General features: G+C 47.6%; 1 protein-coding gene across 3 annotated transcripts in view; it reads right to left on the bottom strand.

The window, feature by feature from the left end:
• Positions 1 to 17,632, bottom strand: part of TTC7B (tetratricopeptide repeat domain 7B) — a 276,135-nt gene that overhangs the window by 42,529 nt on the left and 215,974 nt on the right. For all 3 annotated transcript variants that reach the window (XM_030802487.1, XM_030802485.1, XM_030802486.1), the window contains one exon: positions 10,449 to 10,589. In XM_030802487.1, coding sequence (XP_030658347.1) covers positions 10,449 to 10,589 — 141 coding nt within the window. The remainder of the gene's footprint in view (positions 1 to 10,448; positions 10,590 to 17,632) is intronic.

The raw sequence follows: 17,632 nt of genomic DNA, 5'->3' as shown, positions 1-17,632 counted from the left end.
TAGTAGGTGCTCAAGAAAAGTCTGCAGATTAATGAATGCTGGGTGTGGATCAGAGCAGGGCAGCCACTTCTGTGGGACAGGTCAACGAAGACAGGTGAAGGCCAGGGAAGCAACAGCAAATGAAATCTCCCTGTTCCTTTCACCAATGAGTGAATTCAATTTAAAGAAAATAAAGGGCCTTGTGAGCTTATTAAGAGATACAAGAATTGGTACCAAAGGAACAGAAGCACAGCGAAGCAGGCTCTGGGAACTCAACGCCATCAGCTGCCAACAAGAATGCACTTCAGCACAAGGTCAGTGCTCCAGCTGCAGGGCAGGGTCTGGAAGGTCACTCTCCGAAGAGGTTCCAGGGACAGATATTCTGTCCTGGCCGCTGGTGGCTGACTGCCTCTCACCAAAGGTAAGGGGTGTGGATACTTCCTACCTTATTTTGAGAGCTCCATAAGCTCTGAATGTTCTCTTGGGAACCCTTGATTTGTCCCTGCTATTGGGTTACTATGAAAAATGTTGTGGACAAAATCTCCCCACCGTGGACAAAATCTCTCCACTGTGTACAAAGCTTATTTGGCATGAACATAACCCATATGCTTTTGCTTGGCATTTAAAATTCAAAATTAGGGCCCTGCCGCCTTTCCAACCTCATCTTTTGCCCCAAATGCCTTTCAGCTTCCCTCTGCCCAGGACCCCCCAGAAACCCAGGGCAAGCACTTTTCACCCTCCCATTCTTCCTCTACCTTGTGTGTGCTCTGGGACACCCCTCAACCTCATCTGCCCTGTCACAGTGAGCCACAAGTGTGCCAACCCTCCTGCAGGGCTGGGTCAAGCCTGTTCCTTCCTCGCACCCTAACTCTGCCTTGCGCACAGAGGGCTTCCTGGAACCGTTTGCTGAACCAGACTGGAGATGTGATCCTAAAAGGGCTGAGCTACACTGTGAAGGGTTCTCTCTCGAGGTGAAGTGGTGTTCCTGGCTGGGGGACCTGGTGCCAGATGCACCCAGAACCTCACGCAGGTCTAGTTTCCTCATTCTTCATTCATTCATTCATTCATTCATTCATTCATTCATCAAATGCTTGTCAAGCCCCTACTTCATGTCAGCTGCAAGGGGCTTGCCCTGGGCTTGGCTGTGCAGGGTGTGCACAGGCACTGGGCTGAGGGGGCTGACAACCAGCCTGGGCCCCACTGTAGGCTGTGTGCCTGGACGGGGTTGCACCAGCCCGGAGGAATGCAAGGAAGCCCTTTCCTTCTCACAAAGGTGTCCTCCACTAGCCAAGGCTGCTCCCTCTGGGGGCTTAGTCTATTCAGAAGGGACATCTTCCGGAAATGCACACAAAGGAGCAGTCTAGGCTGGAGGCAGCCCTCAGAACAGCCCCGGGATCTTCTATCTCACCTGCGCCTGGCAGAGAAACGTGACGGAAAGGACGCACGGCAGTAAGTACCTCCCGACCTCGCAGCTCAAGCCGGCAGGCTCCCTGACCCCTCCAAACCATGTCCTTTACCCCTGACCCTGCCTCCCTAAAGAGAGATGCTGTGGATGGCAGAGGGGTCCCACCTGAAACGCAGGGTGTCTGCTAGCACAGAGGATGCTCCTAGAGCCCACCTTCTTTTTCACATAAAAATCAGCGCAAGGGCCAAGCAGAAAGGGATCCTGTGTCCTGATGGGTCTCCTGTCACCTTTCCAAGCCCTCAAGGCCTAGAGAGGCCTTCAACTCTGTCAGCTCTCACTGGACTTAGCCTTGATTCTTTTTTTGTCTGAGGAGGGTTAGCAAGTGGAAGGAGTCAGTGATTTTGTCTTCAGGTGCAGACCTACCCTGAGCTTCTCTGGGCCAGACCCCATGCTGGGACCTGAAGTCCCCAAATTGAGCACAGCTCAGGCTCTGGCCTCACTGAAGGCCCAGCCAAATGTCTTTGCCAGGGTCGGGCTGTGCAACTGCCATTAGTCCCTGAGTCTGCGTCTGGCTGTGTCGGTTTGTTGAGAGGGATCCCTTCTCCAGGGGCTCCGTGGCACAGCAAGACAAGCTCCTCCTCCCCTAGCTGCAGCAGTGACAGGCGCTAGCCTTTCATGCCCTCAGCCCCGCTGTTCTGACTCCTGACCCATCCCCTCGGCTGCCTTGACAAATCATTCAGAGAGAAGTCAGAAGCCAGCCAAGTGGACCCCGAGTCTCTTCTGGGCACCAAAACGACAACTCATCTGTGTCCTCTGTTCCGTCCACTCTGTGTCTCTTCTGCCTTCGTCGCTGAGAGCCAACCCCTCTGCCTGTGCCCTGGACCCACCACACTCTTGCTGGAGGAATTCATTTCACCTCCACACATCCCTCCTCTCTTCTGGATGCCGAGGGCCTCATTTTTACCTGATCATTCCTGTGGGCAATCAACGTGCTCCAATGGGCTTCAGCCTCCTCAGTCCCCACGCAGCTCCACACACCCAGTCCACATGCTCCAATGGGCTTCAGCCCCCTTCAAGCCCCAGGCTCCCCATCACATCCCTCACTGCTGCTCCAGAGGGATTCTTCTTGCAAGAACTGTGTACCTTCTATGCCTCAACTTCCTCACTTGCCATTTGCTCTGCAACCCACACCAGACAGCATCCATCTCCACCGCGCCACTAAATCCAGTCTCGTCACCATCACCAACACTGCCATACATCAGGTCCAGCAAATGCTTTTGTCTCTACCATTCCCAACCTCTCAGCGGCACTGCCCACTGGCCACATCCTCCTTAAAAATTGTTCTTTTAGTAGTTGTTAAGTGTTTGCTATGTTATGTGGTTGTCCTAACTCTCTTCCTTTAACAGAGGACACAGAGGCTCAGTGGGAGTGGGAATAGCTTGCCCAGGTATCACTGCTAGTGTGCGGTGGGGCCAGGGTTGTAACTGATGAGTCAGACCCAGGTTCTCGCCTTCACTGCATGGGCTCCTTCCCGACCCGCTGGCTGCCGCGATGCCGTCTGCGCTGCTTTCCTCCCGCCTTGCCGACGACTCCCCTTCAGTTGCTGTGGCTCTTCCTCTGCTCCTCAAGCTTTTTTTCTTTTTTTGAGATGGAGTTTCGCTCTTGTTGCTCAGGCTGGAGTGCAGTGGTGCGATCTCGGCTCACTGCAGTCTCTGCCTCCCAGGTTCAAGCGATTCTCCTACCTCAGCTTCCCGAGTAGCTGGGATTACAGGTGCCCGTCACCACACCTGGCTACTTTTGTATTTTTAGTAGAGAGGGGTTTCACCATGTTGGCCAGGCTGGTCTTGAACTCCTGACCTCAGGTGATTGACCCGCCTCAGCCTCCCAAACTGCTGGGATTACAGGCATGAGCCACGGCACCTGGCTGCTCCCCAAGCATTAAATGTGGAGGGGCTCAGTCTCACTTCTCCACCTACATTCTCTTCTTAGGCCGTCTTAGCACCTATCTTAGGCCTTTAAAGGGGGCTTTAAAACCCAACTCTTAAAGGTATGTTTCCAGCCCAGATCTGATATGTAGACCGGAACATCCAGCCGCCTGCCTGGCATCCTGACTTCCTTGTCCTCAGGCACCCGACGCTTCCAAGCTCAAGTGGGACTCTGAAGTCTCTGCCTCCCTGACCCCAACTCATCAGTTCTTCCCCAGGTTTCCTCATTGCATCTTCCTTGAGTGCACATCTTACTGCTGGCATTGTAAATTCGCATGTGTCTGGTGTCACCAGTCACCCACAGACTCAAGCCCCACACTCAGGTTTTCTTCCGTATTCCTCCTTTTCCTTCACCCCTCAACATCCAACCTACAACAAGTCCCATCAGTTCCACCTCAGAAGGCATCTCAGGGTCCCCTCCTCTTCATCTCCATTGAGACCGCAGACCAAGCTGCTCTCCTCCACCACCTGGACCAACGATTCCAATTTCCTGCTCTGCTGGCGTCCACTTTGACTGTCTTCCATCCCATTCTCCACATTTAGCTGGAGTGATTTTTTTTCCGGAGAAGGGTCTTGCTATGTTGCCCAAGCTGGACTCAGGCAATCCTCCCACCTCAGCCTCCTGAGTAGTGCCCAGTTTGGAGTGATCTTTTGAAAGTTTGAATGTGGTCCTTTCATGCTCCTGCTTCAAGTCCCTCAGTAGCTTTCCAATGATTTTAGGATTAAGTAAAAGATCTTAACATGGCTACCAGGGGTGCTGGCATGACCTGAGCCTGGGCCCTTCTCCTGGCTCCCCTTGGCTGCTTTACTGCTTACTCCTCAGGGTTCATGCCCCAGGGACCAGCATTCCTCTAACACTCAGAGCTCAGGCTGCCCCCAGGACTTCCCACGTGCTGTTCTATGTCTCCATCCTCCCTGACCTGGTGCTAGTCACTGCTGAGGTCACTGCCCAAGTGTGTGCAGGCCCCCTCTGGCTCCTCTGGTTGGAGGAGGCCTTGTGTTATGAGGGGTCACAGGGGCCTACAGTGCTCCCCCCAGCACTCGGCACAAGGAGTTAAGTGCTTCTGTCATTGTTCTGTTTCACTTTGCAAATGCCATGAAGGCCAGGAGCTGTGTCTGTCTTCATAACCATACGACTCCAGTGCCTTGCTCCACTGTGGCACGTGAAGATGCTGGACGATACTGTGTTGACAACTGAGTGCCTACTGTGGGTTGGAGCTAGGGTTCTGGGGCCACACTGGTTGGGTTTAGATTCTGGCTTTCTAACTCATTAGCCATGTAACCTTAGGCAAGTGACCTGATAGCTGTGTCTCAGTTTCTTCACCTGTGGAATGGGGTGAATACGGGTATTTATACCTCATAAGGTTATTATGAGGACTGAACAAATTAAGACATATTAAAGTCCTTGGAATAGCATCTGACACATCCACAATGTGTGGTAAACATTAGCTGGACAGGCTTGACCCTCAGGGACGTTGTGTTCCCTCTCACAGGCGCTCCCTGTACAGTGACTGCACACACCACCTGTCTGGGAGATGTCTTCATCTCGTCACGAACGGGGCAAGGCTATGGGATTACCCCTGGACCCTGCTGATGCAACCTCTGGTGCCTGGGAGGAGTCTGGGCAAAGGGGCCAGGCCAGGCCAGGGCCAAGGATTTTGTGAGAGTATTACAGCCTTAAATTTCCAGCAGAAATCAGAAAATCTGATCTTGCACATCTAAGAATAGCCGCTGGTTTCAACCATGAGAGGTGCCAAAGTGAAAGCTATAATTATTAGTAAGTAACAAGCAGAAATTAACCACCTACCGCAAAGTCATTTTTAGCTGCCATCCCAAGGTGGAAATTGAAAAATGGGCACCAAGAAGCTGTTTGGTTTGGAAAAGACCCGGCTCAGTGCTGAAGGGCTGTGGACATGCGAATTTACAATGCCAGCAGTAAGGTGTGCACTCAAGGAAGATGAGGAATGGCTCCTAAGGAACCATGTCTTGCAGTGCCACATCCCATGCTCTAATGGGGGTCTCCTGACTTCTGCACAGCGAGACTGCAAAGGTGCTCATTCTATCCAGCCTGGGCTCCCACATTGCAGAAATGGAGAAAATAACCTTCCTCTGACCTTCTTTACAGGATAGTATATAGACAAATGGCACTGGAAGATACCCGGAACTTTTAGGAAAAGAAACCATAAACATGGGTAGTTGCTTTCCAAATATCATGGGAGGCACAGATGCCATAAGAAAAAAATTGATAAATTTATTTTTAAAAATGGCAAAAAAGACAAACAAAAACTAAAAAACAAAACAAAACAAAAAAACCCTTGGAAGAAGATGTTTACAGCACCTATTTCAGGGACAAGGCAGATTTCTTTGACGCACAATAAATGCTTAGAAATAAAAAGGAAAAGCTCAGTATCTAAGAAGATAAATGGTCAAAAGCTACGGACAGAAAACTGAAATACCATTTTCTACTTGTCAGATTGGCAAAGATCAAGGATTCCGAGAATTCATTGTGTTGGCAAGAGTGTGAGGAAGTGGACATTAGCACGTTGTTGACTGGAATGTAAACTGGTACAATTCTGTGGAAGGCAATGGACAAAACTTATCAAAATTAAAGAGTACACACCCTTTCATCCATCAGTTCCACTGTTTAGAGTTTATCTTACAGATAAAAAAAAGTACACAGTCAGCCCTCAGTATCCATGCGGAATTGGTTCTGGGACCTCCCTCGAATACCAAAATCCATGGAAGTTCGAGTCCCTGATATGAAATGGTGCAGGATTTGCACATCCTCCTGTGTATGTTAAATTATCCTATGCACATCCTCCTGTGACTAGAGATGATTTTAAATCATCTCTAGATTACTTAAAATACCTAATACAATGTAAATGCTATTTAAATAGTTCTTATACTGTATTGTTTAGGGAATAATGACAAGAAGACAAAGTTTGTACTTGTTCAGTACAGACACATTTTTCTCAAATATTTTTAATGCAAGGTTGGTTAAATCCATGGATGCAGAACCCGAGAATGTAAAGGGTAGACTGCGTATAGGGATATTTATTGAAGCATTATCTGTGATGGCAAAATACTAGAGCAGGGGAGGTCAAACCACATAAGGTAAAACCCGACAGTGCAGTGAAAGCTGTTTTCTTCTAAATTTACCCCTTAAAAGGCTATGTGAATGTATGATATGATTCTACATCTTGACTCAAGCAAAATCATTGCTTTGAGTCAATATGGCACAAATTGTCATAATAATCTAAATGTTATCAGCTGAATTTAAGATTCAAATCTAAATGTTAATCAGTAGAGTATTGGTTAAATGATGGTCTAACCATACAGTAGACATACTCTGTAGCTGTGACAAAGTATAAGTCACCTTACAGGTGCTGATGTGCACTGACCTACCGGGTAGCACATTCAGGGGGCGGTGGAGGACAAAGTATAGCATGTGAGATTTCTGGAATATGCACAGAACCTGTGACAGTGGTTGCCTGTGGCGGGGGTGACTGAGGCTCAGGGATAAGAGGGAGCCTTTTCACTTTGTGGCTTTTCAATTGTGTGCCATGGACCTATGGAAGGGAGTACCTCTCACACAGAAAGTGGGGACCTGCTGTGGGCAAGCATCCCTTGTCTCCTGGGCCTGTCCCCTTACAAAGCAGCTGGCGGCACAGGTGTCCTACTCACTATCTCCTTGCCGTGCACATGCCCAGAAAAGTGGCCTAGGGACTCTCTGCTACAATAGATTTCTCTGCTGGAAATCCAAGGTCATCTCCGAGTGACCTTTCCTGCAAGCCTCAAATCTGGGTCCACCTCCATGATATGAAATGGTGCAGGATTTGCACATCTTCCTGTATATGTTAAATTATCCTATGCACATCCTCCTGTGTATTTTAAATCATCTCTAGATTACTTAAAATACCTAATACAATGTAAATGCTATTTAAATAGTTCTTATACTGTATTGTTTAGGGAATAATGACAAGAAGACAAAGTTTGTCCTCCCATCACGAGCTCCCACTGTACTCCCATCACGAGCTCCCACTGTACTCAGTTCACCAGAAAAAACCACCAGGAGAGAACAGGCCCACAAATGCCACCCAGACACCATGGCTTTGGGTGTCAGGCCTTGATCTAACTAATTTCTTCTAAAGCTTACAAAACTTATGGGCTCTGGCAGTATTGTGGGAGCTGATGATGGACACAGGAAACAGAGGTTACCTGGTTTCCATGAACTGCCAAAAAATTGAGTCACATTTATTTTGCCTCTCAGAACAGTGCAGCTCAAATCACATAAGGTAAAACCTGGCAGTGCAGTGGACACTGTCTTCTTCTAAATTTTCCTCTTGAAGGACTATGTGAGTATATGATATGATTCTAAATCTTGACTCAAGCAAAGTCATTCCTTTGAAACAGTCAATATGGCACAAATTCCAAAAAGATCCTAATTGACTCCATTCATTCGTCCTACACGTAATGCTTACCGTATGCATACAGCACAGTTTGCTCAGGGTCTACAGGGTCTACAGTCACTTTCCATAGTTCAATTCCACCACCTTCTAGAATAGTAAAGCCACACCCATTCGCTAGGAAGGAGAACTTGACTCTGTCCTATGGGCCATGCAATGAGAAATGGATCTCGTGTGATTATATTAAAATTCAAGGACAACTCCAAGAGGCTGGGCACGGTGCCTCACACCTGTAATTCCAGCACTTTAGGAGGCTGAGGCAGGCAGATCACCTGAGGTCAGGAGTTTGAGACCAAGCCTGGCCAACATGGTGAAACCCTGTTTCTTCTAAAAATACAAAAATCAGCGGAGCATGGTGGCAGGCACCTGTAATCCCAGCTATTTGGGAGGCTGAGGCAGGAGAATTGCTTGAATCTGGCAGGCAGAGGTTGAAGTAAGCCGAGATCACACCATTGCACTCCAGCCTGGGCGAAAGAGTGAGACTCCAACCCCCCGAAAAGATAAAATGAAAGGATAGCTCCCAGCTGAATCTTAGCCATTAAGTTCTTCAATATTCTAATAATCAGCTGCAAAATTTCCTCCCCAACAGTCACGGCAGGCCATGCAAAGTGGGGCAAAGTCTCTGGATAACTGAGTTGGGGGCAGCAAGACACCACGCGGAGCTCTCCTGGAATATGTTGACTTTCAGCTCATTAAGTTTTCCGAGAAACAAGCAAGAGAAGCACCACCTTTGAGGTCAGGGGAGCTAGTTCCACCCTGGAGGGATGGCCTTCAGCCCTTCTGGTGTTTTAGACTTCAGCACTTCAGAAACCCAACTTGGAGACCAATTTGAAAGGCAACCCTGCCCCTACACCAGCCTCACCAGTTCAGGTTTACCTGGCCTGGACACTAACCCATACTCCTTCCCTTTCTGTTGTCTGTAGTCATTGTTCATGGGGGTGACTGAGTAGGACAGGCATCAGAGATCTCAGCCAGGGACCGGACTTTTGCATAAGGGAGCTGTGGAGGAGGCGTTACTGTTACTCCTTGGCCCTCAGAGCCAGAATGTCTGGGACCTCTCTAAGCAAGAGGCCAAATGCTGCAGGTGTCTGCAGCAGAGAAGAACAATTGCGAATTCATGAATCACCCCTTTTGTATTCTGCTTAGAAGAATATAATTTGTTAATTTATGGTAGTCGTTGTGGTGCAATTGAAGATGCCAACACAGAAAAGGCTGACTGAGCTGGGCTCTGTGGCATGCCAAGGCCAGGTAAATCCAAACATGTTTTCAATGCGAAGGCCTGCCAGTGGTGTCAAACAGGGTGGAATATCATACGATTAGCCTTGGCAAAAAAGGAGTCAACAGAAGGACAATTGGTGGATAATAAGCACTCTTCTCAGCCAAATGAGAAGCACTCTTCTCAGCCACACACTGTAAGAGTCAAGCCTGAGAAGGCCCAGGTAGGGCGGTACAGATGAAGTGATGAAACCTGAGGAGGGGAATTACCTTTTATGTTGAAATATAAATATGTAAGTAAATCCACAGCCATTATTTCTTGGAAGCGCAGTGTAGTGGGATTCTCGTTATTAAAATGCCTGCACAGGCCAGACATGGTGGCTCACGCCTGTAATCCCAGCACTTTGGGAGGCCGAGGTGGGTGGATCACCCGAGGTCAGGAGTTCGAGACCAGCCTGGCCAAGATGGTGAAACCCTGTCTCTACTAAAAACATAAAAATTAGCCGGGCATGGTGGTGGGCGCCTGTAATTCCAGCTACTTGGGAGGCTGAGGCAGGAGAATCGCTTGAACCTGGGAGGCAGAGGTTGCAGTGAGCTGAGATTGCACCACTGCACTCCAGCCTGAGTGACAGAGCAAGACTCCATCTCAAAAAAAAAAAAAAAAAAAAAAAAGCCTGGACACTGCATTTATTTTTGGGCTTTTTAGTGGTGCAGAAGCATCACTGAGCCAGCAGAGTGCCCTGGGAACTGGGGAAGGGGCACTCACGCCCCCCTTCCGGGCCAGTCTCCAGGTCAGAGGCTGTTGCTGTCTCTCTATGAAATTACGGAGAGAGCCATCAGAGAGGGGCAGAGGAGCATAGGAACATAGGGGCACCAAATACACAGCCCCTTCCCTGGCTTTATAAAGACATTTGTGTCCTTAACACCTCCTGGCCCTCTCTCAGGGACTCTAAGAATTCACTGTCAAGATGTGCCAGGCATTGCACTCATCAGCCCTGGGAGATGGGTGCTATTCCTAAGCCCATCATACAGAATTGGAAACTGAGGCTGAGTTAAATACTTTAACTCAAATCTACCCAGTTGGTACAGCTATGACTCTAAGTCACTCACAAAGACAGTCTCTATAGCACAAACCCTGCACCCCACATGGCAAACTCTCCAAGAATCCTTAGAGTCAAATCCAGAAAACTTTCCTAGATGTCTGCTCTGTGCCAGCGCACCGAGGCAGGGGAAAGGGATCGGGGGATATAGAGTCACTCGTGGTTCCTGCAAAGAAGTAGTAACATTTTGGTGCATGACTGCGAAGCTTTGATCTCTCCTAATGAGGGGCATGGGCTAAACAGGCAAGTGCCCGGGCTCTGGCACAGCAGCGGGTTGTGGGTATGGGCGGAGTGGTACCTGCATGGAGCCAGATCTGTGCCAGCGTCATCCAGGGGTGTAGTGGGCCCTGCTTAGGGGCACTGCTCTGCAGAGACGAAGCCACTTCTGACAGTGCCTGCTCCACTCTTGAGGCTGCTACTGATGTGGCATGGACGGAGCCTGTGAGAGGTTTTTGAGAAGACTCTATCAGGAGCGAAAGAACAGACCCAACCAATCAACCCCTTCCCACACAGACAAGTGCGGAACACAACACACCCCTTCCCCTGTGATGTTTCTAAGATTTACTGTCCACAAGGAAATGTGGGCAATCATGGCCTGGGGCCTTAGTTTCCATCCTTGGGCTTTAGCTAATCTTTTTGTCAACAAACAGAGCACATGCCCCCTCCAGGAGCCCAGCCTAGCAGTGTGAGTGCTGGGAGATGGGGGGCCAGATACACAGCTGTGATGATACTAGTGTTTAAAAATCACATAAATGAAGTGCTATAAGGGGACATTACAAAGCACCCCTGGAAGGGCCTAAACCTAGAAACTTAATCAGGGTAGGGGGAGGAATATACTTGCCTCCTGGGGTAGCATTTGGAGTAGATGTACTGGCCATTCTCAAGACAAACCCAGCAACTTCCCATTTCATTAGTGCAAGCCTGGCCTTGGAGAGGTGGGCTACACCCTCGGTTTAGAATCATATTCTAAGGCATGACTTAAAAACTGCAGAAAAAAGTACACTTTTGCCCTGTGAATAAGCAGATGTCTATCCTTAAGGCTAGACTAGCAGGGGATGGGATGGAATGGGTTTGTAGCAAAGACTCCTGGGGCTCAGAATATGCACCTGCCTAATTATTCTGTAAAACCTGCTGTCCTGAAAGACTAAGTAGAGGGTTCGATTGAGCATGTTCACTAGTCAAGGGTTGGGGGAGTGCACAAGTCAAAATGCAAAACTCATTTCTCTTCACGTTGACCTCTCGGAGGTCCTGATGATTAGAGACCACCTCCTTAAACAGAGGCTTGCTTCCCACCTCTTTCCAACATACACTCTTGGAGATGCGGTTTTAGAATCAAGAGCAGGATTCTCAATTGTTTCAAATTTGAAACCGTTAATATTTCTATTCACCTGCATCATTCTTAATTTGTACTTCATCAAAAAGTTTAGTATGGACATAAACATTCCAACATGGAGAGTGGTAACTACCAACTCATCATAAAGTTTAAAATAGTAATAATCTATAAAGATAAATGCTGACTACAAAATAAATGGAGTTATATTCTTGATAATACAAAATTGTGAGCATAAAAATAATTTCAGTTGTGCTTTGGAATGCAATCATCATCTATAAATTTAAAGAGTATTCACAGGAATAGATGCACCATCCATATTATGTTTTGATTGCTCCAATATAATGGTAACATGGATGCCTCTAAATGCACCTGAATCCTTTGGTGAGGCCTTGGTGGATGGAAATCAGAGTGGGCCAACAGTGCCCACAAGGATGACCAAGAGGAGAGCAGCCTCTGGAAAGGTCTAACAAGTCCTGCTGCACAATACGGAACTCAGAGGCTGAGTTAAAAGAGTCTAGTGGCCGGGCGCGGTGGCTCACGCCTGTAATCCCAGCACTTTGGGAGGCCGAGGAGGGTGGATCATGAGGTCAGGAGATCGAGACCATCTTGGCTAACACGGTGAAACGTCGTCTCTACTAAAAATACAAAAAATTAGCCAGGCGCGGTGGCAGGTGCCTGTAATCCCAGCTACTCAGGAGGCTGAGGCAGGAGAATGGCACGAACCCGGGAGGTGGAGCTTGCAGTGAGCAGAGATAGCGCCACTGCAGTCCGGCCTGGGTGAAAGAGCGAGACTCCGTCTCAAAAAATAAATAAATAAATAAATAAATAAAAGAGTCTAATTGGCCGGGCGCAGTGGGAGGCTGAGGTGGGCGGATCACCTGAGGTCAGGAGTTTGATACCAGCCTAACCAATCTGACCAATATGGAGAAACCCCATCTCTACTAAAAATATAAAACTTAGCCAGGCATGGTGGCACATGCCCGTAGTCCCAGCTACTTGGGAGGCTGAGGCAGGAGAATTGCTTGAACCCAGGAGGTAGAGCTTGCAGTGAGCCGAGATCACTCCATTGCACTCCAGCCTGGGTGACAGAGTAAGACTCTGTCTCAGAAAAATAAATAAATAAATACATAATAAATAAAAAAAGAGTCTAATTGATGGTATATGAAGGGGGAACCTAGGAAGTGTGCTAAGAATCTATCCTTGTTTAGACAAAGTATGTCTAACTACTATTTTTAAAAAATCTACATAGCAAAATGATTAAACTGCTGTCAAAATTTCTTATTCGTCACCTTTTTGTGGAAAGTAATATTTTTAACTTTGATAACAAGGACTTGATGTAGTTTCCCTGAGATTTTTAGTAGCAATGATAGTTAAATAAATGAGTAATCTAGAGGCTGTTGTTGCCCTATTCTGCCATTACCAAGTTGGCTACCTTCTCATTGGCTTGAACAGTGGTTCTCAACCTTAACTTCACATCAAAATCATTTGGGATTTAAAAAATCATGATGTTATAGCTACATCCCAGACCAACCACATCACTCAGTCTAGGGGTGAGGACTAGCATCTTTGTTAATCACCCCAAGTGATTCCAATGTACAGCTAAGACTGAGAACCACTCGCTTGGAGAGACAGGAAGCAAATGTTACAAATATTTGGTCAAAAAAAGCCTGTACATGGGCCAGGCAGCCTGAGCTCTCCTGCTTCCCTGCAGCACAAGGGTCACCTGGGGAACAGAGTTCCAGGAGGACCTTGTTCTCTAGAACAGGGGTTCTTAGACTTTTTGGTCTCAGAATCTCTTCAGACTCTAAAAAGTCATTGAAGACCCTAAAGAGATTGTTTATATGAGTTATGTCTATTGATATTCACATTAGAAGTAAAAACATGGTTTTTTTTAACATGTTTTAACAGACATGTTTAAAATATTCACTTACTAATTCATTAAAAAATAACAACAATAAATTATTGCTCTGGAAACATTCCATACACTTTCTACCAGGTTCTGTGAAGCTTTTGCTACAAGAGTTTGTGACTTTTGGAGGAGCTAATTTTGGTTTTTGGATGAACTGTTTTGTTTGGTCCACAAATAATCAGAACTACTGCCAAAGTTTCTTCTCTTTGTGATATTTATACACAACTACATCAATTAATTCCTAGCACAATATATTTTACTATGAATAAGGTCTGGCAGATGATGACGATGATGGCGACAATGATGACAGCAGTAGTGGTTGTCAGTTTTAGAGAACATACCATGTTTCAGGCTCTGCGATTGGCACTTTATATGTACTAATCTTTAACCGGAACACAAACACTAGTCTGATTCCAAATCTGTCCTCTAAGTCCAGCTCTGATGCCACCTCCTACAGGAAGGCTGCTGTGAGTCTTCCACTTCTCCCTACAATAAGTGAGACTCTCTGGTCCTTGGTGCTTCTATGCAGTTGTCACTAACAATGCACAGACCACGTGTTTTAAAGTTAATGTAACTGCCTCCCTTATTAGACCGTGTGGGTCTAGATGATGGGAACTACGTCCTCAGTACAGGGATTTTCAGGGACTAACAATACCAGGCCCACACTAGGTATTAGGTAAATGAGCGTGCAGGGAATGAACGAGTGCTGTCAATAGACACATCACTGTCTGAAATTCAGAAGAGGGCGGCCCCCTCTCTGGATGCACGTGTGCTCTACTCTTCCCCCCTAACAATGGCTCAGAGGCCAGAACCTTCACCCACTCAAAGGGCACTTCAGTGTAGTGTTCATCACTTCCAACAATCCAGACTAAAAATGACAGTGGTGAATAGCTCCAATTAAATATGGACGTTTCCCCAATGTAAAATTAAAATATAGAGAAGGATAACAGGCTTATTAGAAATAATGTTTTTCTTCCTAGTCAATTTCTTGGTACACACATTTCATCAGGGCAGAGAGCCTTCATATTCTGAACCAGGGATAAATGCTAGGGCACTCACATAAAAATAGCACATAACTAACAATAGTGAAATTATGTAAGTTGGTATCTACTATTCCTGAAAATAACACAACAAATAAAAGTCTTTCATTGAATTAGTATTGGAAGGAGGGGGAAGGCAAAACATCACTTTAATCAGAATGGATACAGCTGGTTAAAAAACAAACCAAGCAGGCCAGGCGCGGTGGCTCATGCCTGTAACCCCAGCACCGTGGGAGGCGAAGGCAGGCAGATCACCTGAGGTCAGGAGTTCGAGACCAGCCTGGTCAACATAGTGAAACCCTGTCTCTACTAAAAATACAAAAAGTAGCGGGGTGTGGTGGTGCACACCTGTAATCCCAGCTACTCAGGAGGCTGAGGCAGGAGAACTGCTTGAACCTCAGAGGTGGAGGTTGCAGTGAGCTGAGACTGCACCATTGCACTCCAGCCTGGGCAACAAGAGTGAGATTCCATCTAAAAAAACCCCTGTACTGTATTTTATTGTTTCATAGAACTGAAATGGTAAGTGACTATATAGACACTGGATTTTGACTTATACAGGTGAACAGCTGGAAACACTGGCTCTAACCAGCACATTTTTAAAGAACCCCTTTCTTTCTCACCACAGCAAACATGTTCCTGCATCGTACATCAGAATGAGAGCACTATTAACTTAAGGTGGAAATGGGCAAACTGAGGCTTGAAAAAGGAATCACAAGTTAGAATATAGGACATATTTCCAATTTGAAATCCAATGCTCTGCAGAAATAAGTTTCCAAATAATCAGGTTCAACAGGTAAGCCAGGGAGAGCACCTGGGCCATGGTGCATCTCTCATCTGCCACCGGCTTCAAGAGGTCCCGCCACTGCCAGAGCCCACAGGACTATGTGCTGCGCAGCGGCTGCCGTGCTCCATCTAGGAGACAATGCGCCTCTCCCCTGCAGTCACAGGACACAGGGGCTCTGAAAAGCCACTGCAAGACCCACTGTACCGAGGGCTGACGTAGGCAGGTGAGCGCTCGCTCTGAAATCTAGCACAGGTCTGTCGTCAAACGGCCCGAATGGTGCAGGGGCATGTGACGTCCAGGAGCGGAGGCCATCTGCATTTCCACAAGCCAGTGGCTTTCCTTGCCCTCCCACCTAGATCCTCAACCGAAAATGTTATCTTGGACACCTGATACAGAGGCAAAGTGCCACCTGAAGAACGTTCTGAGCCAGGGTTTCCTTCTAGGCTCCTCTCTCCATCACCGTGTGTGGGGGTAAGGAGGGGGGAAGGCAGCTGAGGACCTAGGAACTGTGATGGGAAGGCATTTCCTCATGGGCCAAGAGGACCAGGAACCAAGAGGAACCAAGGCCACTGATCTCAGGGCACCATGAGTTCAAGCTCTGAAACCCTCCTGAGGTTTTCTGACCCATGCTCCTATTGTACACTGAGGGCTGTTGAGAAACCCTGCCTGCCACAAGTAGGACACTGGGACGGCTAGCTCAAATTGCCTTTGCAGGTGAAGCTTTTCCAAAAATCCTTTTTCCAATGCACATGACACCTATGGTGACTTTCACATAGACCTCAGCTGTGGCAATCACATGTGAGCCCTATTCCACCAAAGTTCATCATCCAAAGGGATCCCAGCACCAATAATTCTGTTAAGAAAAGGCACAGGCTGGGCATGGTAGCTCACGCCTGTAATCCCAGCACTTTGGGAGGCTGAGGTGGGTGGATCACTTGAGGTCAGGAGTTTGAGACCAGCCTGGCCAACATGGCAAAACCCTGTCTCTAATAAAAATACAAAAAAAATTAGCCGGGGCTGGTGGCGGGTGCCTGTAATCCCAGCTATTCGGGAGGCTGAGGCAGGAGAATCGCTTGAACCTAGGAGGCAGAGGTTGCAGTGAGCTGAGATGGCACCATTGCACTCCAGCCTGGGTGACAGAGCGAGAGTCTGTCTCAAACAAAAAAAAAAAAAAAAAGGAAAAAACATAACTGATAAATTAAGTGGCTTAGTTATGCTTCATATCCCTGTATTTGTCACACGCAAGTGTTGCCGAATAAATAGGATATATTATATTCCAGCTCTCCTTCTAACTATCTGGTGGCCTCAGTTAAGTGGCTACAGTCTGAAGGATCCCTCGCCTTCCCTCTCCCCTCACAGCACATAGAAGATGAGCTGGATCTCAGATGGAATCCTGCCCACCCGGTGACTTGGCGAGCATTCCAGTGCCAGGAACAATGGACAGCCACATTACATGACGTGTGAACAACACCCTCTACCAAAAGATGTCAGCCGACCACCTCACATGAGGCTGGCAGGATTTGGGGCAGCTCCTTGCTTCCCAGCCCTGGAGAACTCACTCCATGCCTCATGAGTGTGAACGTGGGAGAACGATGGCACGTGGCCGCACCCCAAGCCCCATCTCTGTTTGGCACCCACATTCTTTCTGCCTAATGCTGCAGCAGCAGACACCTGCCCTCCCCACATTTTTCTGACATGTAGCTGAGCCACTGCAGTCGTGGGCATGCAGAAATCACCTGCTGCTAATGAATTTCTGCTGTACCTGTTTTCCCTTGACCCTGAAATGATTCCAAATTCTCTGTCAACTTATTCACAATTAAAATAATAGGAAAAGGCAGAAGTGCCATCTCTTAAAGAACCTGAATATTAAGCAGCAATCTGAATGACTCAGCATTCTGTGAGCTAGCTTTGCTTTAGAATTTTCATTTCTTAACAGGAAAAAAAAAATTCTGTTTCTCAAGATAGGGCTTGGAAATAAATCAGTCCAACACTGCAGACTGCTGGCAGCTCTGTGCCCTTCTGTCTCTGTGTGTCACCTGTGCTTGAAGAACCAGAATGTCCTGGGGGCTGAGGACGGGAGGAGGCGGAGGAGCTAGTGATGGCTGTCTCTTATTTCTTGAAGGGAGAGGAAGAGGCATAAGTGTCCACTCTCACTTCGGCCCTCAAAGCAGGCATATTTCTCCATACCTTTTAAAAAACATAACTGCTGTCCCCTCATCTCCCTGGTGCCTGGGAGTTAGGACAATTCCCATCTTTGCTGTAGGGTAGTCCTGCTTTCTGAGGAGGCGACTCCAGGTGGTGGCTCCTTGCACCGTGCTGTCACAGCTCTCCTCTCCATCTGCTGCTTCCCTGGGAGCTGCCCTCACACCTTGTGTCCCCCAGTGTGACAGCGGGGGAGGGGGGGCGCTGCCCACCC

The sequence above is a fragment of the Nomascus leucogenys genome, chromosome 22a (genome assembly GCF_006542625.1).
Source record: "Nomascus leucogenys isolate Asia chromosome 22a, Asia_NLE_v1, whole genome shotgun sequence".
NCBI lineage: Eukaryota > Metazoa > Chordata > Mammalia > Primates > Hylobatidae > Nomascus > Nomascus leucogenys.
Note: the sequence above shows the minus strand (reverse complement) of the source record. Positions and strands in the feature narration are given on the sequence as shown.